Raw genomic sequence first — 26233 nt, forward strand, 5'->3', positions numbered from 1 at the left:
ATGGATTTTGTTGCTTTCTTGCAGACCCATTCTTTTTTTTTTTTTTTCAGTCCTTAAATGTTCTTCAACCAGGCAATTTTTGAGGTGGTTTTGCAGCTAATTAGAGCCAAGCAGAGCAAATTGCTGCTGCTACCTTGAAGAGCTGGGGAAAGGTTGGATTTGGCTTACAGAAAAGCTGGGACATAAGGTATGAGAAAGTAGATGCTGGAAAGTTAGGGATGGGATATTTTTTTTCTCTTTTTCAGGGTTGCATGATGTAACCTGAATTTAAAACATGAATTGCTGGGCTGGGGCTGGGCTGACCTCCCCTGCTGGCCTCTTGCTGTCACAGCTCTGATCCTCTGGGACACCCAGTCCCTGGGGGATTTATCTCACCTTTCCAGGCTCAGAGTGATCCATTTCCCAGGCATTTCCCTGGAAATGAGCCACAGGGAGAGGACTTCGGTGTGGGAAGGGCAGAGAGGTGCTGGTGCAGCAGGTTGTGAGGTGGGGATGCTTCTCCCACACCGGCCCGGGTTTACCTCTGCAGACCGCGGGTTTAACAGAGCCCTGCCTAGGGAAGACATCTAACGATTTCATTTCCAGCGAGCTGTGAATTAGCAGACAGCCTGCACAACAATGCCGAGCAGGAACAGGCTCGTCAGCTAATTACTGTCCCCGTGTCCCCGCAGTGCCACCGCTGCTGCCCTGACTGCTGCCTGTCCTGGCTGCATTCCGCTGCTGCCTCATGCACGGCTCTTGCCTGGCTCTCAGCGGCGCCTGCTGCTCTCTCTGCCTCCCCCTCCTCCCTCACGTTTATTAATGAAAACCTTATCTGTCTGCGCAGATAATGCCGGGAATAATTAGTACTCAGTGAGCTCTGTCGGGCTCCTCAGCTCTGCCACCCCCTGCCCTCACCTCCTTCCTATTTGCAGATTCCCAGGTGCTTGGTTAGTGATTGGGATGTTTTGGTTTGGGGTTTGGTGCTTGGTTAGTGATGGGGATGTTTTGGTTTGGGGTTCTTTTTTCGGGAGGGCAGAAGGGGTTTAGATCTTCCTCACCCTGTGCAGTTTTCAGTCTTGCTGGCTGCATCCCCAATCCCCATTTAAAATCTGTGACAGTGGGATTGGTGTCTGTGCTCTCCACCCAGTGCACCCTGAAGCAAAAGCAGTCCTGTGGTGGGTTGGGATCAGGTGATCCTGAAGGTCCATTCCAGCCCATCCCATGATTCTGTGGAAACCATCTGAGCGTTCCTTGCTCAGGGCACACCTGGTGCATGAGGGGAGCTGCAGCCAGGGATTCTGGAAGGGCTCAGTCCCCAGAGACCCGGCTGGGTCACAGCTGCCCCCGGGTCCCATCCCTGCAGGGGAGCAAGGGACAGCCCCACCTCTGCATCAGGGACCCGTCCCAGCTCTGCTCCAGCTCCTTTTTTTTTTTATTATTGTGTTTATATTCGTTGTTTCTTGGCTCAAATCTTTCAGCCTGATAAAGGATGACAGCGCTTCTCGAGTGCCTGGGATGGCATAAATAATTCTGGTGCTGAGAGCGAGATTTACAGTGATATAAATGTCAGGAGTGAGCCCACTTTGTATTAATGGCCTTATTAGTTATGTTGCTGTAAAATACTGATACTCCAGTTGTTAAGCAGCCATGGCTTTGCTCTGCAGCATTAATTCAATAAATTGGGCCTTTTTTTGATATAAATCTTAGAGTCTGCTGTGCCCCATTAGAAAATCCTTCATGATGTGTGGGAGATTTTCAAATGGCTTTGGCTGAGGCACACCTGGGGATAAAAAAGCTGCTTGGTGTGCAAGTGTGGGGTGAAGACACTGAATCCTTGGGTCGCAGCTCAGCATCTCCTGTGGGCTGGGGACGTGGCACAGGGTGTCACACAAACACCTCAGGGGCAGCCCCTGGAGCTGTGGGGGTTTCCAGCCACCAGCTCCGTGTCCAGCTGTGTCCCAGAGGTCACCTGTCACCCAAAGCTTGACTTGGCTGCAACACCAAGCTCTGGCTCACCCAGGCACTGAGAGCAGTGGGGAAAGGAGAGAAGGGGCTGGGAGGGTGGCACTGGAGGGAGGAGATGCCCCTAGCACTGCTCTCACCGCTCTTTGTGTCCCTGTCACCGCCTCTGCTCCGCTCGCTGCTGTCACCTCCTCCCCGTTAATCCCGAGGTGAGCTGACAGCCGGGACACCTCCCCTCGCCTGACCCCAGCCCGGGGTGTCCCTCCCTGCTCCCTGCCCCGGCCGGGCTGCCAGCCTCCTCCCTCGGGACAGGTGCCACTGCTGTCCCCGTCTGTCCCTTCCCTGGAGCCGCCGCACCTGCCACGACTCTTCTGTAACTCCGCAAACTTTCCACCAGCGAGCGGCGCAGGGAGGGGGGAGAGCACCACGATAATTGAAAATAAATGATGCATTCTATGAAAGAAATGTCCTGGTGCAGCCAGCTCGCTGCAGAGGGGTATGAATTTGTTTATTTATTTATTTAGTTAGTTAGTTAGTTTTTCTTCCCAGAGTTCAGAGGTGCCTGGGAAAAGGGGGCTTGGTAGGAAAGGAATGGCTCTCCCAGAGGAATGGCACTCCCAGGCTGGTGGGGAATGCGTTTCCAGTTGTGGTTTTGGCTAGAGCCTGCAGTGGTGGCCTCTGGAGTGGGATGTGAGCCTCAGGTGGGGGTCCAGAGCAGGAAAAGCATCATTCTGAGCCGTGGCAGAGGTGCTGGGCACAGTGCCCACATCAGGATGAGGCAATGGCAGTCCTTCCTCCTCCAGGCAGCACGTCCCAGGGGTGGCACGGTGTCCCTGTATTTAATGTCCATCCTCAGGCCATGGCCGTGCCTCTGCTGAGCCTCCTGCCCCTGCAGCAGCTCTGACCCACCAGGAGCTGTTCTCCAACCACTGGTGGGAATTTGGGCTGGCCCTCAGTGACCAGAGCTCTGCTGCTGCTGCCCTGCCCAGTGTTAACACAGGTGAAGCAAACAGCCCCTCTGGCCCAGGTGAGTTTGCTTTGGAATGCTCCTCTGGTGAGGATTGACTCTTGACACAGCTGTTTGTTATGGGAAGAGGCTGCATTTTCCTGGGAGATGTTGGATTTAACCAGGAACGTGAAACTTCCGCCTGCCTTGGATGCTGCACATCACTGCTGACTGTTTTGTGGTTCTTATGCCTTGGTAAGACTTATCCTGGATTATTATTTAGCTGCTAATTAATCTTGAGAGCGATGTAAAGGCTTTGAACTGCTGTTTGAAGATTTGAGTGGATGGTTTTTGCTCTCGTCAAGGAAGGAGGGATTTGGAGGTGAGATCCCAGCTCTGAATGACATTAAGTTGCTCTGCCCTGACAGGTGGGAACAGCTCCTGACTCCCTCCTGCCAGCACCTGCAGGGGCCCTGCAAGACAAATCCCCTTGGGAATCGGGAGCACAAAGGTGCCTGGGGAGGGATGGCAGCCGGGGTGACACTGCCTGGGGATGGGACACTCCCTGTCCAAAGAGTCAGTCACCAACAGGAGCCTGTCGGTTACCAGCCCATTTCTTGTCCCACAGGCATTTCCCTGCTGTCTCCTGGTGCTGAAGGACAGCTCAGACGCCTCGTTAATCACCACTGATGACGGAGCTGTGGCACTCAGGTCCTGCTGGCTGCTGCTTCCCCAGCCAGGGATGCTTTGCCAATGCTGCTCCCTGAAAACTCCAGCTGAAAACTGGGGGAAAACTGCCCCCCTCGGAGCTGTAGTTTGTGGAAGATGTTCCTACTCTGTTCCAGTCTCTCATTCCTGCTCATAGGGCACACAGTGAGTTGTGCCCTTGTAAACCTGCATCTTTTTACAATACATTTTTCCCTTCTCTGTGCTTGTCAAGATCGAGGGCAGCTCCGTGGTGGGCTGATCTGCTGCTGCATTGATCTGGCAAAGGCTGGGGGTGAAAGCCCCACAGCCTCCAGACGAGGCCATAGAGCTTTCAGGATGCAGTTTTCCCGAATCTGTCCATCACACAGCAAACAAACACGCCCAGCCTGGAGGCAGCCGGCTCGGGGGTGAGCATCGATCGCTGGCTGCTGGGTGAGACCCACCAGAACCCCACCGGTGTCAGGAGGCAGCTCCAGCCCTCCCAGCTCCCAATCACAGGGCTGGGAAGGAAAGCCAGCCTGCTCAGGAATCAATCATTTGACATCAGCCTTCTGACACCCAGCCCCGCCGGTGAGGACCCCAGCAGGAAGCCTGGTGGATCTCAGCTTGTTTTGGTCTTAATCTGACCTGGTTTTGTGATAATGCCATCATCCATCACTGCCTCGGCTTGTGGGGAGGGGAGGTTAAACTCCTCCCTCACGCTCCACCGCTCCCCTGCCACTGCTTTATCTCTGCAGAAGCTGCATTCGAGTGCAATTCACTTTGTTATTAATTTCTTTTACTCAGAGGCTTTTCAAGTGCCCGGCAGCGGGGCTGGTGTCAGGAGAGGCTGCACAGCCCGGCAGCTGCAGTGCTGGAGGGGATTTGAGCAGCCAGCTCCTCCAAGGGCAGCAGGCAGAGAGCTGAGAGCCCGAATGGTGAAACTGCCCCGTGGAGATGGCTCTGGACTGCAGCAGTTCTTCCTCAGAGCTGGATCAGGATGGGACTGCATCACCCTGGCACCCATGGAGAGCTGCTGCACAGGGACAGTCCAGCTCAGCGGCCCGTGGGTGTCCCTTCAGCAGGTGACATGTCTCAGTGAGCCCACTGCTGTAGGAGGGTCTGCAGTGCTCTCTGGGCCTTTTCCAGCTGCACAGATCCCCCTGCCTGCCATCCCCAGGGAATCCACCCACACAGAGCTGCACTCCCAGCTGCACAAAAGCTGCTGGAGAGCCAGCCTGTGTCCCTCTGTCCCCCCAGGCCACCCTGCCATGCCTTGCACTGCTCTGGGGACTGGGAGTGCTGGGACCCTTCCCGTGGGTTTGATGTGCGCTTAATCTGGTAGTGAAACTATATTGCAAAATGTAATAAATGAGAGGTTTAATCAAACCCAGCCAGCCAGCACTGATGGAAACTTGGTGGCGGAAGAAAATATTGCGTTTGTGTTTGTTTATCTCCCCCTGTGCTCCTGGGGCCATGTCCTGACTCTGGTGGAGAGCTCCTCGTGCTTGGTGGCGCTGGGGGGCACAGGCTGGATGTGGGGCCACTGCACTGGGGTCAGAGCCAGGCACCTGCTCCCAGCAGTGGGATTTCCTCCTGCCACTGCTCTCCACAGCCCCTTTCTCTTCAGGAAGAGGGTCTCACAGGGTACCCCCATTCCAGGAGCTGGTGTGGGGCTCCATCCCACATTTCCTATCACCCATGATGGCACCAGGAGCCGGTCTTACGGTGTCTCCAGGTCTTGTCTGCCTAAATTTTAGGCATAGGAAGGTTGAGCATCTCCCCAGCGTGGGAACAGCCCTGCCAAGGGTGGGAGTGAGGATAAAACCACCAGGTTTCTCTGGCTCTGAACTGAGGACAAAACATCCCAATATCCAGCCAGTTGACGCGGCTGGGAATGAGGAAAGACTCCGCATTTTCCCTGTGCATCAGAGCCCCGGGAACGCAGCGGATCGCGGAGCTGCGGGGCCAGCTGCTCCCGGCGCCGCGGCTCCGCTGCCGCCTCTCTCCAGATGGCTTTTCTCAATGAAGCCTCTCCCCGAAATAGCTGCGCGCTCGCTCTGCAAATAGCTCCTCTCCTGAGCAGGGAGGCAGCGCGCTAGGAGCGGCGTCCTCTGTGTCCCTGCCACCCTCCGGAGTGTCTGACTCTGCCTGCAATTCCCTGCGGCCCCTCTGCCTGGGGAAACGGGGATGTGCTGGATCCTGCCTTTGAGCAGCGGGATCAGCCCCGGGCGGGATCAGCCCACGGGGAGGGATGGCTGGTGGCCTCCAGGGCAGGGCAGGTGGCCCTGGGGACACACAGCACATGGCCCCTGTGCCCCTGGCCAGGCAGCACCGCCCGCAGCTGCTGTGCTGCCTCACGGCCCTTTTTATGTGCTTATTGTGCCAGGGGGGGAAGACAATCTTCTCTGTAGGTTTAACCGATTTATTAATAGTTTGTGATGTCAGCAATAGCTCATCCATAAATCTGATCTTAAGAATTTATGGGGCAAATATTCCAGCGCCGTATTAAAGACACAATTCATAAATGCCTCTAAGTACCAGCTCGGCGGCAGCAGGAGAGACTTGTCCTGGGGGAGGGAAAGGTGGCGAGCTCAGCCCATCACACAGAGCCTCCCCAGTCTTTGGGAAGACAATGATGTGAGGGACTGTCCCCTCCAGCCGGGAGCTGCCTGTGGCCCCCGAGGGTCGCATCCCTGCAGGGACCCCAGAATGTGCCATCATCACCCCGTGCCCAGCCCAGGGTGATGCTATTTACCCTGAAGCGTAATTGCTAATCAGCTACAGGCAATCAAACCCCGCTGCCGCCGCTGGGGAGGGGCTGCTTCCCTGCTGAAGGTGACTCCTGCGGGAATTCAGATTTAAAAATAAAGGCGATAGTCATCAGCAGTTCATTAAATTGGCATCAGGCTCATTTGCACTCAATGAGGGGATGAGGCAGAGGTGGCTCTGCCGCCTCCCCTGCCCTCCCTCTGGGCTGTCCGCAGGGATAAAGCCCCTGGGAGCCCTCTCTGATTTATCCCTGCTGTCCCGGTGCTGCTGCAGTCATGAGCCAACAGAACGGTGCACTTAAGTACAGACCACCATTATCCCCCATTAAAAGCTCTGTCAGCCCCCAGTCTGCACGGAGGGGGTCACGGTGCCACTCTGCTCCTGGGGACACGCGGCATTGCCGGCCCTCCCGCACCGCAGGGACGGGTGCTGGGGGGGCTCTCCGGGTCAGGCGGTGACATCCGAGTGTCCCTTAGTGCTGGCCGCAGAGCTGGGAGGGGAGGTGCGGGGAGCAGGCCTGGAGGGCAGGGGATGCCGTGGTGCAGGAGGGATGCGGGATCGAGGGATCTTTAGCACCACACCTGCCAGGGATGCTGAGATCCTGGAGCCAGTGGGGGCTGCAGGGCCTCTGTGGGCTCACAGCCCGCCGTTCCCAAAGATGGACCATCCCTCCAGGGCCTCTGTGGGCTCACAGCCCGCCGTTCCCAAAGATGCACCATCCCATCAGGGCCCTGTTTCCAGCAGGTTTCCCATCCCTGAGAGGGGGCACAGGCAGAAGGGTGATGCCCCTCCAGCTGCCCCATGTCCTCCATCACCTGCCAGGGCCCAAACTGGCTGTGAAATCATCCCACAGCATCGCTCCCTGCTCCACACCTGGGCCCGGGGTTCATGTTTCCTCTCCGTGAGCCCAGCAGGATGCAGCCCCTGTGCTCTCATGGAATCCCAGCAGGAGCAGAGCTGCTCTTCGCCTGTCACTCCTGGCGATTCTTCTCGGAGGAGGGAAGTGAGTGAGGCAGAGCAGCTTTGGTAGTGGTGTTTATTCACGGCTCGTAATTTAATTAAGAGAGAAACGAGATCAAAAGGGGACGGTGTTAAAAAATAAATCAGGTGAAGGGAGTGGAGTTCCTTCCTTTAATTACAGCTTGGATTTGTAACGGAGAGAGACTCAATCACAAAGGGAAGAAAAGGTGTCAAGTGCAGAGATACCTTCCCTGGGTTAATTGCTGATAGCGGGGAGGGGATGGTCGGGCTGCGTGCTGGTGAGCTGGACATCCCCAGTGATGCTCACGGTGCCTGGGGGTGCTGGGCAGTGAAATGGGGGCGAGAGCTGAGAACTGTGGGGGCAAACAGCTCCCGGCTGGGCCAGGCACGGCCTGGGGCAGCGGTGGCCAGGGCTGTCCTGGGTTTGGGGACCACGGGCTGTGCCACCGGCAGCGCCGACAGGGACAGGGGCCGGGCTGGCAGCAGCCCGATTTGTGCAATAATTAATTCTCCTTTGATCATCTGCTGTGTAAATCATCAGTGGCCAGGAGTTAATCATGCATATGAAATGAATCCTTCTCCTGCCTTAATGAGCGCTGAATCGTGACCGGCATCTGTTTACTCCTGACACTTTCATCTCTTTGACAGTCTGAACAATCAGTTGTTTCCAATAATCTCCTTTTTATTCTATTAAATATACCTATATATATATATACACACACAGGTCTGAGAGCAAGCAGCCTTTTACTTCACACTCCTGCTCCCACCTTCATCTCCCGAATCTTTGTTTTTTTAGGCAAGAATTTGTTTGTGCGATCAGTGCAGGGGCTCTGCAGGCACCCAGCTCCTCGCTGTCCCACCGAGGATGATGCTGGCGCCAGGACTCCTTCCTCCCCAGCTCTTGGAGGCCGGGCTTGGCACAGTTAACAGCAAACAAAAAGCCACTTTGAGCGTTTCCGCCTCCATCTACCTGGAACGAACCGCAATTAATCCACCGGTTGCGCCGCCAACGCAGTGTTGTAATTGGATTAATTAGAGCGGAGCTGGCGGCCGCGCTTGGGAGGTTTGGACTGGCTGCAGCCTTATCCAGAGCTGGGATCTTGGGATCCATGGGATCCATCCACGGGATCTGTGGGATCCATCTATGGGATCCATCCACGGGATCTGTGGGATCCATCCACGGGATCTATGGGATCCATGGGGTCCGTTCCTGCCGGGCGCTGGACCAGCAGCACCGGGGGATGCCGAGGCTCACGGGCCGCGGGTGATGGAGCTGCCTGAGGCTCAGGAACGACCTGCCCGCTAATTGGAGCTGATGAGGCGTGGCCTGGTTAACGGGGCTTTTTAGAGCAGCAGAGCAGAGGGGGCTGTGGGTGGCTCTGCTGTCATCCACCCCGGCTGGGTGTTAAGGCACTGGGGCACGGAGTCACCTTCCCCTGCATCCTTGGCTGTCTGAGGGGCAGTGGGTGGCGTTCCCTCTGCCCCAGGGGTTGGGGAGAGGCACCGAGGAGATGAAAGGGGAGTGTGACTCCTGCGGCAAGGCTGGGTAGGACAATCCTGGCCGTGCTGTTCCTGTGCCAAGCCTGCCCATGTGCCATGGGGACAGGAGGTGGGGGACAGATCTGCAGGGACACGGTGCCCCTAGGCACCCGGAGCATCCCTAAAGGCTGTGGGAGGACGTCAGCCCTGCTCTCCCTGAGCTGAATTTGGTCTAACCTGGCTCAGCTGGAAAGCAGTGGCCACAGGGGATTTACAGCAATTGCCTAAATCAACTGGAAAAGCCCTTGGGAGAGCAGCAGTTCCTGTGCCGGGGGCTGCAGGAGCCCTGAGCTGGCTGCTGGTGCTTTTGAAACCCTCAGAGCAATCCTCACTGGGCAGGGCCACCCTCAGCTACCCAGAGCAGTAAAAAGCACCCCCAAACTGCTGGGAACAGGCACCCTAAAGCATGCAGGACCCGAGGCTGTGGGACTCCATCCCTGCTGCCTGTGCAGCCAGCAGTGCAGCCAGCAGCTCAGGATGATACCAGCAGGCACAACACAGCCTCTAGGTATTCAATTCCTCCCTTTACCCAAAAGGAAATGCTCTTTTCATTCTCCAGAAAAAACAGATTTTTGGGTTTTTTGGTTTTGTTTTTCCTGAGGTGAATCAGACTCCCCACGAGGCAGCTGGGCTGAGGTGTGGGATGCAGCCTCAGCATCCCCCAGGTAATTGGGGGCTGAGGAGATGTCCCAGGAAGGACATCAGGGCTGCTGCAAGGGGGATTGGGGCTCTCTGGCCAAGCAGGAAGGGTTTGCTACAGCCCTGGGCTCATCCAAGCTCCCACCAAGAGGGAAGAGGACCTTTCCAAGATCCAGGCACACCCAGATATCCCCACAACAGCTCTGGAGCACTTCCCACCCTGGCTGAAGATCCCACTGTCCTCAGGGATCTGCTGTGACCTTTGGGCGAGCTCCAGGAGCTGTCAGCTCTTGACCCAGCCTGCAGAGCAGCCTGAACGGTGACAGCAAGGTCAGCAAGATTTGGGGCCCCTGGACACGTCCCTTGTCACATCAGTTCCTGCAGTTACTTGGCTGTAATTTAGCCTGGTTTAATTGTGCTTAAATTAGCCACAAATGGAACAGCACTGCAGCTGCTCTCAAAAAATATATAAAATTACAGCACGCTAAAACATTTTCACGTTTCATTAGTGCATCTTAATGGGAAGTGTCTGCTCCCCAAACTCTCTGTTTACCCTCCAGAGCAGTAAAAGTTTACACATTAGCAGTTGTGCTGCCCATTAACACTGCAAAATGCTCTGTGTGTTTTACAGGGGCAGTGCTGCTCCCCACATGGGTGGAAAGCCTGAAATTTTGGGTTCTCCTGGGGCACCTCTGCATGGGTGGCAGTGATCTGAGCAAGGAGCACCCTGAATGCCAGCTGGGAGCAATGCCACCCTCAGGAGAAGCACCAGAGCCCCTTTCCCAGGATGGGGCTGCCTGTCCCTGGCTTTATCAGAGCTTTCTCCCAAGCAGGGTAATGCCTGCAATCCAAATCAGGGAGCTTTTTCAGTGGAAGCAGCATTTTAGCAGAAGCCTATTTAACGCTTAGGCTGACGCCCTCGAGTGCTTTATTTTAAAGCCTTTTTGTTCTTCTCCATTATCAGTAATAGTCTATAAAAGCCAAAATGCAGCACTTTGCTCCCTCCTGCTCCATCCCCCTGTGGTGTGGGCAGCCTGGCATGGCAGGGGCTGAGGAGGCTCCTCTGTCCATTGCCTCCCCTGCCCCAGCACAGTAATCCAGAGGGGGAAAAAATCCAGGAAAAAATAATTCACTGAGAGGTGATTGCATGGGGTCAACCACTTGTCCCATCAGTGTTCCCCAGGCAGATTTGGTTAAATACCTTTGGTCTTGGGCAGCATCTTCCTAGGGGCTCATGAAATGAGTTTTAAGATCTGAATCCCAAGTGACAGGGTGGGGATTTTGCCCCTTGTCTCTCTCCCACCTTACCCAGATCTCATCTTCCCCAGGGAGATGGTTTTTTGTGCAAGGGGTGGCCAAGGAAGGGTGAAGGGTGAGCTCAAGCAGTTTGGGGAATTCAGACCTTCTCCTGCCCCTGACTTGGTTCAGTGCAGGGAGGTGCTGGAGAAAGGGAAGCAGGACTGAGCCAGGAATGGAAACATCTCAGTGCTGGCTTGGAGGAGGATGCACATCCTGAGTCTAACCCCTTCCAGCATTCCCAGTCCGGAGGCCAAAGCCTGCTGCCCTCCCTCTCTGCATCCCCAACTTGTGCTGAGCATCCCCAACCTGCCCCCTGCAGCCAGAGCCGAGCTGAGGCTGGGACCTGGCAGAGCTGCCAGTGATTCCTGCAACAGCCATCGGTGCTGTCCGTGTGATTGGAGGCTGCCAATTGCCAGCAGGGAGGGCACAGAGAGCCCAGCAGCCTCCCCAGCTCCGGGGGGATCATCCTTGGGGCTCTGGGACCCTCTGCCTGCACTCAGGGGCTGCCTGTGCCCCCCACAGCCCAGCGAGGAGCTTTGCAAAGCCAGGCCCTGTCTCTTCTGCTCGGGCACACGTGGCTGCAGGCTCTGTCCCCTCTGTCCCCCTGTGCCAGCCCTGTCTGACCTCTCAGCAGTGGCACTGAGGGAGCAGCGGCTGCACAGCTTTGCTGCAGGATCCCTGGGGCCGGCTCGCCTCCACAGCCACTGCCGCTCACAGGGGAAAAATCATATTTTCAGCTCCAAGCCTCCATCCCCTTTTCCAGTCTGGAGCTTTTTTAGAGCCACAGGGAAGAAAAGGACATGGCCTGGCTGCCTGGCTTCCCTGCCTCCCTCTGCTCCTGCTCTCTCATTCTGCTCTTCCCGGCGGCTTTGCTCACAGCGCCTGTCCCTGCACCCTTTTTTCTCCTTCTGCCTAAATATCTGGGCCGGGTGGCTTCACTGGGTAAGCAGCGAGGGAAAAAGGCTTTTGTTGGAGCAGACGTGTGGGCAAGTGAGCTGCAGAGCCCCCTCCTGCCCACAGAGAAGCCAGCTGCTTCCACAGAGGCCAGCACTGAAAGCCAGGGTGGGACACACTGGTCCTGGGGATGGGGACACACCTGGTCCTGGGGAGGGCAACACAGGCTGGGCAGGTCCCTGCTGTCCCCCTGGAGATGATGGAGAGGCATCCAGTGTCCACCTGGAGCTGATGGGGAGACATCCTGAGATCCAGGGGCTGGCTCGGGGTGTCCCACCCTGTGCTGGTGCCACTCCCATCGTGGTTTCTCACACTCAAACCCCACAGGTTTCCCTCTTTCCTGCACAGGCACAGTGGGGCCAGTGCTGATGGAGGGGACATGGGCATCCCCATCCTTTATCAACTCAAACAAGGGTCTTCATCCCAATATCAGCCCCAGCAGCCCCCTCGCACCAGGCCCAGCATCCTGAAGCTCCTGAGCTGCTCACTGATGGATGGCCCTTGAGGGCAGTGGGTGCAGCCACAGCCTTGGCCCTCTGCAGGGAAAGCTGCAGCTGGAGAAACCTGGGGAGGGTGATGAAGGGAGGGGATAGGGTGGTCACTGCCACCAGCCTGTGCCCAAGGGGCCAGCACAGCCTTGCAGCTGCCCAGGGCCATGGGCACTCCTGGGTTTTCTGTGGGTGGAAATTGCTTTAAAAAAAAAAGAGAGAGAGAACCTTGACCTTGGATGCACCTGAATATAGGGATGGGCAGAGTGGGACAGCTGGGTGCTGGGCTCTGCCCTGAGGGGTCAGCCAGGAGCCTTGCAGGGAAAAAGGCCATAAACCAGGTATTTACACCTAGAAAAGTGGTGAATTCCCTCTTGCCACAGTTTGATTCTGCAAAATGCATTTGCCAGGCTAAAGGTGCTCCAGCAGCAGCGTCCTGCCACCATCTGAGGGTTGTTCCCAGCTTGGCACACAGTGCACATTGTCCTGGGGCTGTTGCTGCTTCTTCACCCTGCAGGCCACTCCTCACTCACTCCTTTCTTGGGAAAACCAGCTTGGATCCCTCCTCCTCCTCCTCCCTGGCCAAAGCAGGCAGTGTCTTGCAGGACCCCCCTCCTGGCAGCAGGGCAGAGCCCAGGGAATAATTGGTAGGTGCTTCTGGAGTGCCACGAGCAGAGGGCACTCACAGCCTTTGTTTATTGACTCTTGATGTAATGAATACTTCCAGAGATAATTAGTGACTTTCTGCCCTCCCAGTTAATCGTTTTGGGGAATGGGTGGAGTGGTGCCATGCCAATGGCACGGGGAGGTGGGAATGGGGTGGATTGAGCACAACCAGGTTCTGGCTCTTCCCACTGGGTACAAGCCAAATAAGAAGGAAAACCAAACCAAAACAACGCTCAACATTTATAGAAAAATATTTATGTAGCTCCAGGACAAGCCCAGCTTTCTTCTCCCTACTAGGGGGAACAGATTAAAACTTAATCCTTGCTAAACACATTTTCTCCTTTCCCTCCCTTGGGGTGCCTCCTGCACACACACAACTCCTTCCTGCTGATCCCTGCTTCCCTTGGGCTTGTCCTCCTCAGCAGCAGCCCAACAACCACAGTGGGTGTTCACCAGAGCAGGGACCCCCCTCTTCTCTCCACATCCTCAAAATCAAAGCCTGTGTGTGGGAAGGGATGAGGGCACGGGGCCCTTTAAATGTGGAAGAGGGAAATGCAGGAGAAGGCATGGCTGGAGTTCCTCTGTCCCTGAGCCCGTGGGTCCCTCTCACATTTCCCAGGGGGGTTTGGATGCTGAGGGGAGGTTTGGGAGGTCAGGAGTGTTCTGGGTGTTTAATTGTGGGGTACAGGGGGTTGTAGGGCTGCAGAGCCAGGTGTGGCAGCAGGGCTGGGGGCCAGCAGCCTTGGGGAGAGCCTGGTCTGCAGCACCCTGTGCACAGGGGGGAAGCGCTTTGTGTCACTCAAAAAACCCCAAATAATGAGAAAAGAGCTCTTTAAAGAAGAAGTTTATATATTATATTTTATTAATAGGTCCTGATTAAGAGGAAAAAGTGCAATTATCCTTCAAGCCCTAGTTTCCCTGTTCCCATCCCAGGACTCACTCGCTCTGCTACAGTTTATAGCAAGCATTTGAACCTGGCAGAGCCCCACGCTACTGCTGCAGCTGTAAATAACCCAGGCTGGCATTTATGGCGCTCCCAGGGGTGACTAACTGAGGGCTCTGTGCTGCTGGCACACGGTGCTCCCACAGGGCAGGCAGCACCTGCAGGGGCTCCAGGGATGGTGCGGCCATGCCCACCCCATGGGAGCAGCCCCACAGCCCCCAGAGGGACACCAGCTCCATGGTTAACAGACACACCAGATGCACACAGCATCCTTTCTGCTCGTGATATAGTGCTTTTCCTGGCTATCTTGTAATGCTTTCTCAGGCTGTTTATTTATGAGACAATTTATTACTGCGCAGTTATTCTATAGCAGGGGAGTCTGTTCCTGGGAGCCTCCGTTAACCGAGCCAATTGCTTAATTGGCTCACTGATGTCTCCACAAGGTGCGCCAGGAGAGAGGCTCTTGTAGTGATGGCAGCCTTCCTCCTGCCCACACACCACCCGTGCTGCTAATTTAATAGTGCAAACATTTATTATTCTTTTTATTTGGGATTAAATGTCAGGGTGATCCAAGAGAGTGCTGGTGGAAGGGGTGAAGTGCCCCGGAGTGCAGCTGGAGGTGGCTGGGCTCATCCTGCAAAGCCCAGGGGATGGTGATGCCTGGCAGGGTGTGTGGTTAATGAGGCACCAGAGGAGGGTTGGGGCTGACAGTGCCGCTGGGGCTCCTGCCTGATCCTCACCCCACGTTTGTGTCACTCACCAACAAATCAGAGCAAGGTTGGGGAGTGTGTGTACTTAACACCTGATCTCCATTTATTGAGTTTAATGTGCTCTGAAGGGGACACAGGTTCCTAATGAGCAGCCTGTGTTCTGTGGGAATGACTGGCAGGGCCAGAGGAAAGCCGAGGTTGGATTTGCTCGGGTGGGGAGTCCCTGTCCCTGCCCAGCTGCAGGAGAGGAGCTCTGGGCCCTGGTGGCTGTGCTGGGGCTGCTGTGTGTGCCCTCCCCAGCCGTGCTTTCACAGCCTGGCAGCTCTAACCCCCTCAGACCCTTTCTGCTGCTCCGTCTGCCCTTTGCTGTGACTGTCCCTGGAGCATCCCCGCTCTGACACCTGCCCCCGGCATGTACAGCGTGCCCTGTGCTGGAGCACAGCTCCGAGCCGGCCTTTCCCTTGGGCGGCTTCCCGGGGGATAACACTCTCCCAGCGAGCATCTCTGCGCCGTGCCTGAGCGCTGTCCTTCCCCGTGGGGTTTTCAGGCATTGTTTGGCAGCGCTGACAGTGTTTCTCCAAGCCCTGCTGGATGCGTGCCCGCTCTCGCTGCTGCCCTTCCCCAGCATCCCCGTCCAGCCGCGGCACAAAGCCCGGCCCGCGTGTGCCAGCGCTGCTGACCCCGGCACGGACGGGGCACGCGAAGAGGAGCTGGCAAACCACGCCGCCAGAACGAGCCTTCTGCTGGTGTTGTAAGAAGCGATTAAGTTTCCCCATGATTTTCCTTCTTCTCCGGCTCCCACCGCCTATTGTTCCCGGCTCCATTATCCCCCCGCCGCTTACATAAGCGCATCGTGCGGGTTTCTGAGGCACAATAGAGACAGTCTCATTCATCCAAGGTCACCAGCTCTTACTTGCGCTTCAAAGCATGTGGTAGAAGAAACGTTTTCTCCTAAAGACGTTTTCATTGTACTCAGCGCAGAGGCTGGGGGAAATCGCAGCCCTGCACTTGCACCGCCCCAGCTCTTCTTCCCTCCCCACGCGTCCGCTCCTGGCGGGTCAAATCCTGCCTGGAAGGAGAGGAATTGTTTTCTGTGCTGGCTGGGACCCCACTGTGGGATTCCCAGCCTGGCACTGCGCTGGAGCCGAGGAACTGCACGCTCCATCCCTGCCCCTGCCCAGTGGAATGGGAAGGGAGGTGGAGAGGGGCGGAAAAGCGGTTGTATTTCGAATTCTCTGTCCCATTTGGGTCTCGGTTATGGACGAGTTACAGAGCGGTCTCTACAGCCTCCTGCTGCTTTCTCCCTCAGCTCCAGGCTCTCCCTTTCTTGTGTCTGGTCGGGACTGGGCAAACACGGAGGCTCCTGGGAGCCTGTGCGGGGCCCGGGGACTCTCTGTGCCCGGGAGGCTCCGTGCCCCGCAAAGGGCAAAGCGCAGCGGTGATCCCGCAGCGAGCTGGCAGCGGCCTCTCGGCTGGAGAAGGAAATGATGGCGAGGACGCACGGACGGTCCTGGGGGCTGCGAGGGGGTGGAACCCCCCCAGGATTCACCAAGGCGGGGGAGCGGGCGCGGCCGGAGGGGGTCGCGGGTGCCCCGGAGCCGCCCCCTCCCCGCGCTGCCTCCGTCGCTCCGGGCGCAGCCGCGGCGGGGGCGGTGCCGGGGAGGGGACGGCGGCGGGCCCGGCCCCTCTGCCCGCCCCGCCGGCACAAAACGGGAGGCGGGGGCGGCCGGGGCCGCACTCCCCGCAGCGGGCCGGGCTGCGGGCCATGTAGCGCTCAGCACCGCGGACAGCGGCGGGGCTGCCCGTGGGTGCGGGGCCATGGCCGGCGTGCAGCAGGGAGAGAAGCAGCTCTTCGAGAAGTTCTGGAGAGGCACCTTCAAAGCCGTGGCCACGCCGCGACCCGAGAGCATCATCGTGGCCAGTATCACCGCCCGCAAGCCGCTGCCCAGGTAAGGGCTGCCGGGGCAGGGGAGGGGGGTCTGGGAGATCCTGCGTCCTTCTCCATCTCTAGTCCTCTTCCCACCGTAAGGAGAGTCCTGAGCGTGTCTCCCTGCCACCAGCTGTTGGTGGCTGGAGGAGCCGGGGCACCCTCCCCATGGCTGAGGCTGGGGGTGCTGGCTGGCTGAGCCCCCTCCCTGGGCAGCTGCTGTGCTCCAGAGCTGAGCAGGTTTGGGAAACTTTGGAGCCTGGGAGTAGGGTGAGGGTCTGCAAAGCTCTAGCCGGGCTACAGAGTGGTGAGGGGCATTAGCTGGAAAGTGTGACCAGCTCCATCCCCGTTGTGCAGAGCCCTGGGGTGTGTGTCCTGCTGGTGGCCTTGTCTCTGTGTCAGCCCTTCACCTCGGACCCTTGGGAAGGTGAAGCTTGGGGAGAGAAACAGCCCCTAGGGCTGGACCCTGCCTTGTCACCGAGGGGAAGCTGGTGACCCCCAGCGACACACAGTGCAAGCAGCCTGGTCGCTGCCATGGACAGGGACAGCTCTGGGGATGGTGTCCCCCACGTCCCACAGCCAAGCAGCCTTGACTTCCCTCACCCAGCACCTGTTCTGTCCTCCTGCTCCAGCAAAGTGAATGCCCCCATGTTTGACAGAGGCTGAGCAACAGAGAAACCTGTGAAAAGAGGCGAGGGGGCTGCAGGTACCCCTTGAGCCTCTCTGCCAGGCAAAGGTCCGTGTGGCTTCCTCACAGCCATGCACACTCTAATTTAGACCACCTTTATTTTGCTGATTGTCACAGTATTTTTTAATAATATCCTATTTGTGCTGCTTTTATAAACAAAGGACTCTTTTGCTGGCTCTCCTCTCTCTTTGCTCTGTTTTTCCTCTGCCGGGTCCTGCCCAGCTGCTGTGGGGAACCAGCCAAAGTTCGTGGAGGTGCTGTGTCTGTAGGGGAGAGGGGCTCAGTCTGCAGGAGGCTGGGTGCTGGGCGCTCAGCCTGTCCTAGGGAGGAGAGAGATCCTTTGAAATGAGCCTTTTCAGATGCTTCCCGTGCCAGTGGAGGCTGTGAGCCACAGCACAGTGGGGATGGGGGTCCCTTCTGCCCTGCAGCCCAGCTGCTGAGCATGAATGTTTCCAACCTCTCTGATTTCCATTAATCTAGGTGGGAAAATGGGAAAGGCATGGGTTCAGCCTCCAGTTGAGAAGAGCAACTCCTGTTTCCACAGGCAGTGTTTGCAGGGCTTCAGCCTTTGTGGCAGAGGGGAACCTCTGTGTTTTTCTCCATCCGTGCATCGGGTAGGGTCGGCACTTGAAGGGCTGAGGGCTGGCTCACACTCACACTCCTGCCTGGAGGTTCCTCAGTGAGCTTAAATATCTTGCAGTTGGAGATGTAATAAGGCAACAAATTCAGATTTTGTGGAAATACAGCCAGCCTGGGTGCCAGGAATGCTGCCTGGCTCTATCTAGCCAGCAGTTTGGATGGCACAGACGTCGTGGTGGGGCTGAGCACCGTGGCTCGGGGTGTTTGCAGATCCATTAAAAAGTTCCCAAATGTGAGCACCGCTCCGTGCTGTTGGCAGTGACAGCTCCGGTGGCAGTGAAACAGTGCAGAGCTCTGGGCACAGAGCAGAGCCAGCCCGGCTTTGCTGTGGTTTGTGGTGGGCACCAGCAGACCCAGGTGCCCACTCTGGGCTGTGCTCCGCTGTCCGGTCAGTGCAGCCCGGCTCCTTTTGTCCGCTGGCGGTGTGTCCTGCCGGCCCGGGGCTGTTCCAGGGCTGTGGCAGCTGCACAGAGCGGGGCCAGCCCAGCCAGGCTCCGCGGGGCACTCGCTGTGCTCGCCCTGCCCGGGCACGGAGGGGCTCAGCCGCTCCAGGGGCTGCCACCAAAGCTGCGGGGACAGAGATGCTGCAGGGACAGAGATGCTGCAGTTCCCAGCTCTTCTCATCCGTGCTGCCGGCTCGGCTCGCGTCCCATGGGGCTCTGCCAGGAGCCCGAGCTGCCGTCTGGGCAGGATCACACCTCTGAGTGCCACATCTCACACCCCCAGGGGCTTTGCAGCGGCTCCTTTGGCTGCACGGTGATGTCCCCAAGCTGGCCCTAGGCTCCTGGTCCAGCAGTAGCCAGAGCCAAGCTTCTGCTCTCTGTCTATGGAGAGAACAGACCCAGGGCTCACAGCAGCTCCTGTTGTAGTGGTCTCCGTGCCTGGCTCTGCTCTGGGTTTGTTTTTCCGGAAGGTTTCGCTGCGCCACTGCTTGGACCAGCCTCCCTTCCCTGACGATACTCCCAACTAATTTAAGAGCAAATGACTGTGGTGCCAGAGAGGAGATGGGGAAACCAGTTAGCCAAATGAAATATTAAGATGACCATCTGGATTGCTGTTTTCTCCCACACTTGACAGCTGGTCCCCTGCAAACACCCTGCCCTGGATCCGGCCCCGTGCTTCCCACAGCAGTGGAGACGCTGCCATGGTTTCTAGGCCAGCACTGCCCACCTCCCATCAGTTTTCCTGTGCCCTTGTGGAGTGTCAAGGGGCTCAGCTGCACCATGGGGGTCCTGCCAGGGATTCCCCCACAGTGTCCATAGCCCAAAGCATCCTGCAGGGTGCCCTGAGAATGGCTAAGGGCCCAATCCTGCATCCTTGTGGGGCAGCAATGGGGTTACCTGGACAGACAGTGATGCTTTTTCCCCTTGCCCCATCCCTCACCACTCCCTTCCTGCTGCTTCTGCAGGTAAAGCATCTTCCATCTAAATTTCCATCAAGCTGTCTTGGAGGTTGGGAGGGTTAAAGCTTTGCTAAACCCACGGTTCATCCTGGAACAAAAGAGTGCATTAATACCTTCCCTCCTGCTGGGGCTGGGGGGGCATGGAATCCAGCCCCCCAGACAGCTTTGTGCCCAGAGCAGAGCTCTGCCAAAGTAAATGGATTATTGACCAGTTTGCAGAGTGAAAGGGAAAACCGAGGTGATGGGGAAAGGGGCTTTTCCAATTAACCTTTCCCCACACAGGGCTTGGTGGGGCTCTGCTGTGCAGCTGAGGGTGAGGAGCTGTGTGGTGAGGAGAGGCTGAGGCTGACCCAGAGCCTGCCTTTGCAGGGGAACTGCTCCAGGATGTGCAAAATCCCGCTGTGATTTGAGAGGGTTTTGTGCCCAGTGTGCTGGGGAGGGATGGGGTCTGGGACAGGGACCACCTACCCTGCCTGAGCCCCTCTGCCAAACCAGGCTGCCCTCAGTGTCTCTCACTGGGCCATGAGGATGGGGCTTTGGCTCTGGTGAAGTGAAAATGCTTCTAAAACCTGCTGTGTTAAGGTGCCACCAGCCTCTGGGGATGGGTATGAACACCATGCTGTCCCCCAGCCCCAGAGCAGGATCAGCTTCCCTCCCTCTGGGCTGGGCTTTTGTCTGCATCTCTTCCCTGGCCGTGACCTCGGGCACAGCACGGGGCTGGGAGCCCTGTCCCACCTGGAAGCCCGACTGCTCCAGCACTGCTGAGAATTCCATCAGCACCAGTGCCGGGACCTGGGGACATCCAGGCAGGAGATGCTCCAGGGTGCCCCAGGAACTGGAGCTGGTGGGAGCGTGAGGGCTTGTGGGATGATTCAGGGGGTGGTTTAGTTCTCTGCTGCCACACTGCCAGCCACGGTACTGTTGGCATGAGCTGCCCTGTCTCCAGAAACTCAGCCAAAATCCACGTTTGGGCCTGCGGGTGCTGGTGTCAGCTCCCGGGGCAGCCGCTGAGACAGAGGAGGCTCCTGCATCCCTCCGTGCCAGATGGTCTAAGTGGGTCACATCAGGGCAGCGCTGGGGATTTGTGCTTTAACCCTTAATCCCCCGGGATGCGCCGTGCGCGGAGGGGGAGGGATGTGCTGCTGAGGTGCGATTAAGCCGTAGTTTGCCGTCGCGGGTGATCTTGGAGAGGAGTCTGGGACAAGGGTGCCGTGTCCTGGGTGCTGCTGGGACAAGGGTGCCGTGTCACCCGCTGCCCTGGGACACGGCAGGAGCAGCCAGGGCACCGCAGTGCCGGAGGTCTCGGTATCCTCCGAGGGTGCACGAAGCAGCTGCGGATCTCCTGTGGCCTCTGCAGCCACTTTTGGCCATCCCAGCCTCTGGCTCCCTTTGGCGGCCGCGATTCCCCAGCGTGCGCCCCCATCCTCGGCAGGGATGTGGGGTGTGCTGGCCGGGAGGGAGCCCCGCCGACAGCCCTGCCGTGCCGCTGCCCCCCAGCCCCGTTAATCTCCCCTGGCTGGCCGGGCATCTGTTCCGCGGGGCCGCCTGGCTGCCATCTGCTGCTCCATCCTGCGAGCCCCAGTGCTAATGAGCCCGTGGCCCCGGCCCAAGGAGGGGGGAGAGGGGCTTGAAAAGAAAAGCGAGGGGGAGAAGAAAAGCCCCTTCCTCGGAGGGGCTGTCAATAGCGAGGCTTTTGTGTGCCCCTGCCCTCCGGCTCCAGCTGGACGGCGCTGGGAGCAGGCAGAGCTAATTAGGCAGCTCGGAACTGCCGGGGGGCTGGGGGCGGCTCAGCGAGGGGAAGAGCTGGGAATGCCCGCAGGACCCACTCCCTGCTGCTCGCAGAGCCTTCGTCATCCTCATCCTCCTCCTTTCCATCTGCCTCTGCTCTGGGCTGGTGCTGGGCACCGTGACCCTGCTGGGAAGCGCTGTGATTTTGGGGACAGGTAATTTCTCACCTGTAAAAGTCCACTTGAGAGCTTTGCTGAGCTTTGCTTGGGGCCCAAACCATGGGTCCTGCTCCCACAGTCACCAGCAAGAACACGGCACAACCTGGCCCTGCTGCTGAGGGGCCACAGCAGCTGCTGAGGAAGCACGGGATGAGGGTCTCCCTAAATCCGGGATTTGCTGCTGCCCCACCTCTGGCCAGGGGGGAGCCCGTGGTGTCCCTGCTGTGCCAGGGAAGCACCGTATGCAATCTCTTTAGATGAGGGATGAAATCAGGTGGAAGGCAGCAAAAGGGAGGGCAATTCCACTGGCTGGCTGGAGGATGGTTTTGTAGAAATATTTGATTTCACCCTTGATCAAACCCGCTGGAGACACTGGCCTGGCTGCCAGGCAGCTCCCTGTCTGCAGATGCTGTGAGGGGAGCACTGGTGGGGTCTGTGCTGACCATGGGGTCCCTCCCTGCCCCAGCAGCAGCCCCACACTCATGTGAGGATGTTTCATGGATGTGGAGAACCAGGCCAGGGTGAAATATGACAGTTTAGGGTCTTGCAGGGCTGGGGTTCATCCTTGCCTGGCTCAGGTAGCAGCACCAGCTCCAGCCAGTCCCCATCCCTGGAGAGGCAGGAGAGCAGGATACTTGAACCCCATGCACGTGTTCACACCCCTCCCACCAAGTCCTGCTAATGAATATTTAGGGCTGTGAGGCCCTAAATAATAAATAGCAGTGATGACCTTGATGACAGGGATTGCTAAGGAGCTTCTGCTCAGCACCAGGTCCTGTGGCTGCTCATGTCTCCTTGCTGTCACCATCCTGTCCCCATCGTCTGGGACAGCCTGTCCTGCTGCAGCCTGTCCCCAGAAAGAGCCTCTGTGATGTGTCAGGGGTCCCTTCTCTCACCAGGCTCCCCGGGCTTGGGAGATTTCCTTGGCATTCCTACCCCTTCCCACATCTCCATGGCTGGTGGCTGTACCTTTCCACACCTCCATTTCTCTATAAGTTGGACTTATCAAATGCACCCCCTGTGTCACTAAAATGAAATAATTTCATGCATGACCACCCTCTCCTTTTCTCTCCCTATTTTTTTTCATTTATTTTTTCATTTTCTACCTGTGGGCACTGAAACCTCTTCATCACTGCAAAGCCTGGCCCAGGCCAGAAAATCCCACCAGTGTTTCAGTGCAGAGGGTGCCAGGGCTTTTGCCACAGCCCCTGCTCTGGCATGAGCCCTCAGAGGCTCTCTGAGACTGGGTCTGTGACCCACAGCTCTTCCCTGTGACCCACACACAGCTCTCACTCCCTTGGGTCCTCCTCTGGCCCCAAATCCCTGGTGGTGCCACCAGCTGGAAAACAGGCCAGGGTTTGATGCCTGGATTGGCATTTCCCGGCAAAGGGCAGCGAGAAAGGGAGCCAGCTTGTGTTTGCAGCCTTGCTTGATGATTTCAGAGGTGTCTGCAGAGGCACAGAGGTTGTGATGCTGAAATCTGGTGGCACTGGTGGGTCCCAGCAGCGCAGCATCCCAAACAGGCTTTGGTGTGTGCCAGGGATGCGTGGCTGGACCATCACCCCCGGCAGCATGGCTGGGCACAGTGCCCACGTCTGTGCCACCATCTCCTGGCAAAGGGCACTTGGCCCTCTGTGGGACACCGGGTGCTGCAGAACTGGCTTCTCCAGCAGGCACTCGAGCTGGAAGCGCTGACAAACACGGGCAGTTTAAAAATAGCCGTTTCTTTCGCACGCGGCGGGAACGCGCTCCCTGCCAACGCAGCAGGGACTGCAGGAAGGGCTTACAAAAAATAATGCAAGTGGCAAAATAAACTCTATTAAAAACTGCTGGTGTTTGAGGCGGGCTGAAATGAGTCTCTGGTCTGGAGGCAGCGAGGCTGGGGCTCCACTGGTGACCCGTTTAACTCTGCGTGTTTAATTTATGAATTGTCATTAATGGGAGAAGAAGCAGCTGCTGCCCAGCCCCAGCTGGGGCATCTCCTTGTTCACCCCTGGGTGGGCGGGGGGGACACTGTGGGCAGGGTCCTGCTGCCTGTGGGGCTGCTCTTCTCTCTGTCACTTGCTGGAATGGGCTGTGGGGGCTTTCTCCTGCTGGGTTCCAGGTGCCCATCTCACAGCCCACCGGGTGGCTGAAATGCTCTGAGACCCACAGGCAACAATGACAAAACGAAACCCATCAGCCCGCATCAAACACCAGCACATTTCAGGCATCACAACCTCTGTGCCTTTGCACTGCCACAAACATCAAATTCCAGCAGCAACTTGGTGGCACTTTGGCAGTGGGCTGGTTGTATTGGATTTATCTCTGTGCCCACGTGTGTTGGAGGGTGACTGGAGCAGAGTGGGGCAGGAGGCTGGGATTTGAGCTACATTACCATCAGGATGAAGAATTAGCTACTGCCCAGCAAGAGAAATATTTTTGCATTAAGAGAGATTTCACAGTTAAAGAGCTCCTGCTGCATTAATCTGTGGGTCAGCTGGAGCTGCCCTACAATCCCCTGCCCACAAAAGCTGTGCAAGCGTAACACCAATCTGTAAGAGCATGTAAATATAACAGAAGTCATTCTCCACTGCTCCATCAGCTGCAGCCAGCAGAGCAACCCTGCTCTGCCAGGGCATGGACATGGATGGATGGCTGGATGCAGGAGGCAGTTTGGGATTTGGGCAGATCTACTCCTGAGGCTGATGCTTTAACTCAGAGAACTTATTTCCTATGAAGCATTTGCCCTCTTCAGACCCCCCTGCTCTGATCAGAGCCTGGTCAGGATTGTCATGATGGGGACAAGCAAGACAACTGGCTTCAGCACTTCCTTTGAAGGGATGGGGTTTTTATTCTCCAGAAAATTCCAAGACTGGCAACTTACAGACGATAAGACCCCAAAGCAACAAAACTTGTCATGTGTCACCTGCCCTTCCCTGTGTGTGGGACAGCCTCCATGGTTATCCCTCACCTTTACCTTTTGGAGGGGTTTTGAATGTTTTGGTGATTCCAGGGTCCCTGTCTCTATCCCTGCCCTCCCTGTGAGTGTGGAGCATCTCTGCACCTGCAGGGCCAGAGCCAAAGGCACAGCGCTGGCAGCACGTGCCAGTGGAAGGTTTAGCTCCTGCTCTGTGCTGCCTTGTGGTAGTAGTTACTCCCCCATTGCCTCAGGAGTTCACCACAAGTGCTTTTTTCCACCCAGAGCCCCAATTTCCCTGTCCCCCCAAGGGCTCTGGGCACAGGAGCTGTGCCATGGGGATGGGTGGGTTAATTTTGCAGTGGCCCAAAGTGCTGGCTGCCTGCTCTCTGGGCTGTGAATGCCACCCAGGGCACATCCATCCCTGATTAATGGAAACTAAAAAGCAGGATCCTAGGGACCTGTGGCTCCCTCCCCACTGCTGGCTGCCATAGCCAGCCCTCAGCTTGTGTTGCTGCTGGGTTTGTCCTGCACAGAGCAGGGAACAGGGGTCTCACCTTGCCTGCTCATGGTGGAAAAGCAGGCAGTGGAGCCCCTGGACACAGCCTGTGCTCTGTCTGCAGAGCTGGCACTGCCCTGCTCCCCCTGCTCCCCCTCCCCAGCACTTTGGTATTGATTTGACCTGAACTCCCTTTAATGTGCTGTGATTTCTTTCAATTAGGCTTTGAGCGAGGTCTGTGCCACGTTCAATAGAACTGGACCCGTGCCTGGACTAGCACAGCCCAGAGGGAGCTGCTTGCAGATGCTCCCCATCCCTGGCAGGAGCATCCCCCATGCCCTATTTTCCCCATCTCCCAGGAGGATAATCCCACTGCCTCAAGGTTGCTCCTTGTCCCCTCTGCATCTCCTGGCCTTTGCACCCACTGGGCTGGTGGCTTTGCCAAAGGGCAGGTTCGGGGTGATTCCTGCTGTGTGCCCAAACAGGAGCTGAACCCACCCTGAACACTCCTCATCTTCACCAAAGCTTTCCCCTCTCTCCTTGGTGGCTGTCATCTCCTCAGGGCTGCACTCAGCCAAGGCAGGGCTTGGGTCACATTGTTTGCAGCACACTGATGGGCAGGGTGCTTGTTTGCAGAGATTGTGTGGAGCAGAAATCCCTGCCCTTCATCTCCAGCTGCAATTACCGAAGCCAAGTCGATGCAGTTGATGGTAATAGGATGGTAACACTGTCTGAATTCGTATTTAATGCTGATTCCAAGGGTCTATAATCTTCATCAGCACCACATGACTTTTTATAGAACAGAAAAATGTGAGAGCGGTTAATGAGCTGTAATTCTGGAGAGCTTCTGCCTTGATTGGGACTAATTATTTTCTTTATAAAAATAATTAACCATGCACACAACCTATAGAGTGAAAGGCATGTGGCATTAATTAAACCATGCAGTATTTTCACTGCACCTTTATCTCCCATTTCCCAGCACATCCCAAACAGACGGTGACACGCTGTGGAAAGCCAGGCTGGGCACAAGCTGGCATCGTGTGAGGGCACAAAGGGCAGGCCCTGGGTGAGGGGGATGCCCAGATCCCAAATCCACAGCCTTTTGGTCCTGCATGTACTGTGGAAGGCCTCATTTGGGTAGGGAAGGCTGGTTTGGGGGTAAGGTAAGGTTTGGGGGTGCTCACACGTGGGGGCACAGAGGGGACACTGGGGGTGTCAGTGGGGGACCCTGGCAGGGCACAGAGCTCTGTGCTGTGATTTGCATCAGGATATCCCAAAATTGAGGTGGTGCCTTTGTACAGGCCAAACCTTTGTTCTCCAGCCCTCTGGGATCCCAGGATGAATCCCAGGTGAACGTGCCCCACCACCGGGGCTGTGCGTGCTTAGACACACACTTACATAATACATAATTGTTAACAAAACTAATTCCCCTATTTTCCTGGAGGTATTCTGAGAACTAATGAATATATTTGCATAATCTTGATTTTGTTTATGAATAATTCTGGATTATCCAAATGTGAATAACACCAGGGCTTTGCCACTCTAGATTGCCTTTCAGCTGAGGATAGCAAAGCATTTTACAAATATTAGTTCAGCCTCACAAATCCCAGCGAGCAATAAAATTATTATTACACCCAATTAAAGATGGATGGGATGGAAACTGAA

At 56.8% G+C, this 26233-nt stretch overlaps 1 protein-coding gene across 4 annotated transcripts in view; it reads left to right on the plus strand.

The window, feature by feature from the left end:
• Positions 1-16239: 16239 nt before the first annotated feature.
• SRRM4 (serine/arginine repetitive matrix 4) overlaps positions 16240-26233 on the plus strand; it is a 45409-nt gene continuing 35415 nt past the window's right edge. For 2 of the 4 annotated variants that reach the window (XM_074554103.1, XM_074554105.1), the window contains exon 1: positions 16240-16517. In XM_074554103.1, the coding sequence (XP_074410204.1) occupies positions 16387-16517 (131 nt within the window). In that variant the 5' untranslated portion in view covers positions 16240-16386. The remainder of the gene's footprint in view (positions 16518-26233) is intronic. The other 2 variants (XM_074554104.1, XM_026797167.2) reach the window with 2 other exon arrangements.

Source organism: Zonotrichia albicollis, chromosome 18, assembly GCF_047830755.1.
Source record: "Zonotrichia albicollis isolate bZonAlb1 chromosome 18, bZonAlb1.hap1, whole genome shotgun sequence".
Classification (NCBI taxonomy): Eukaryota; Metazoa; Chordata; class Aves; order Passeriformes; family Passerellidae; genus Zonotrichia; species Zonotrichia albicollis.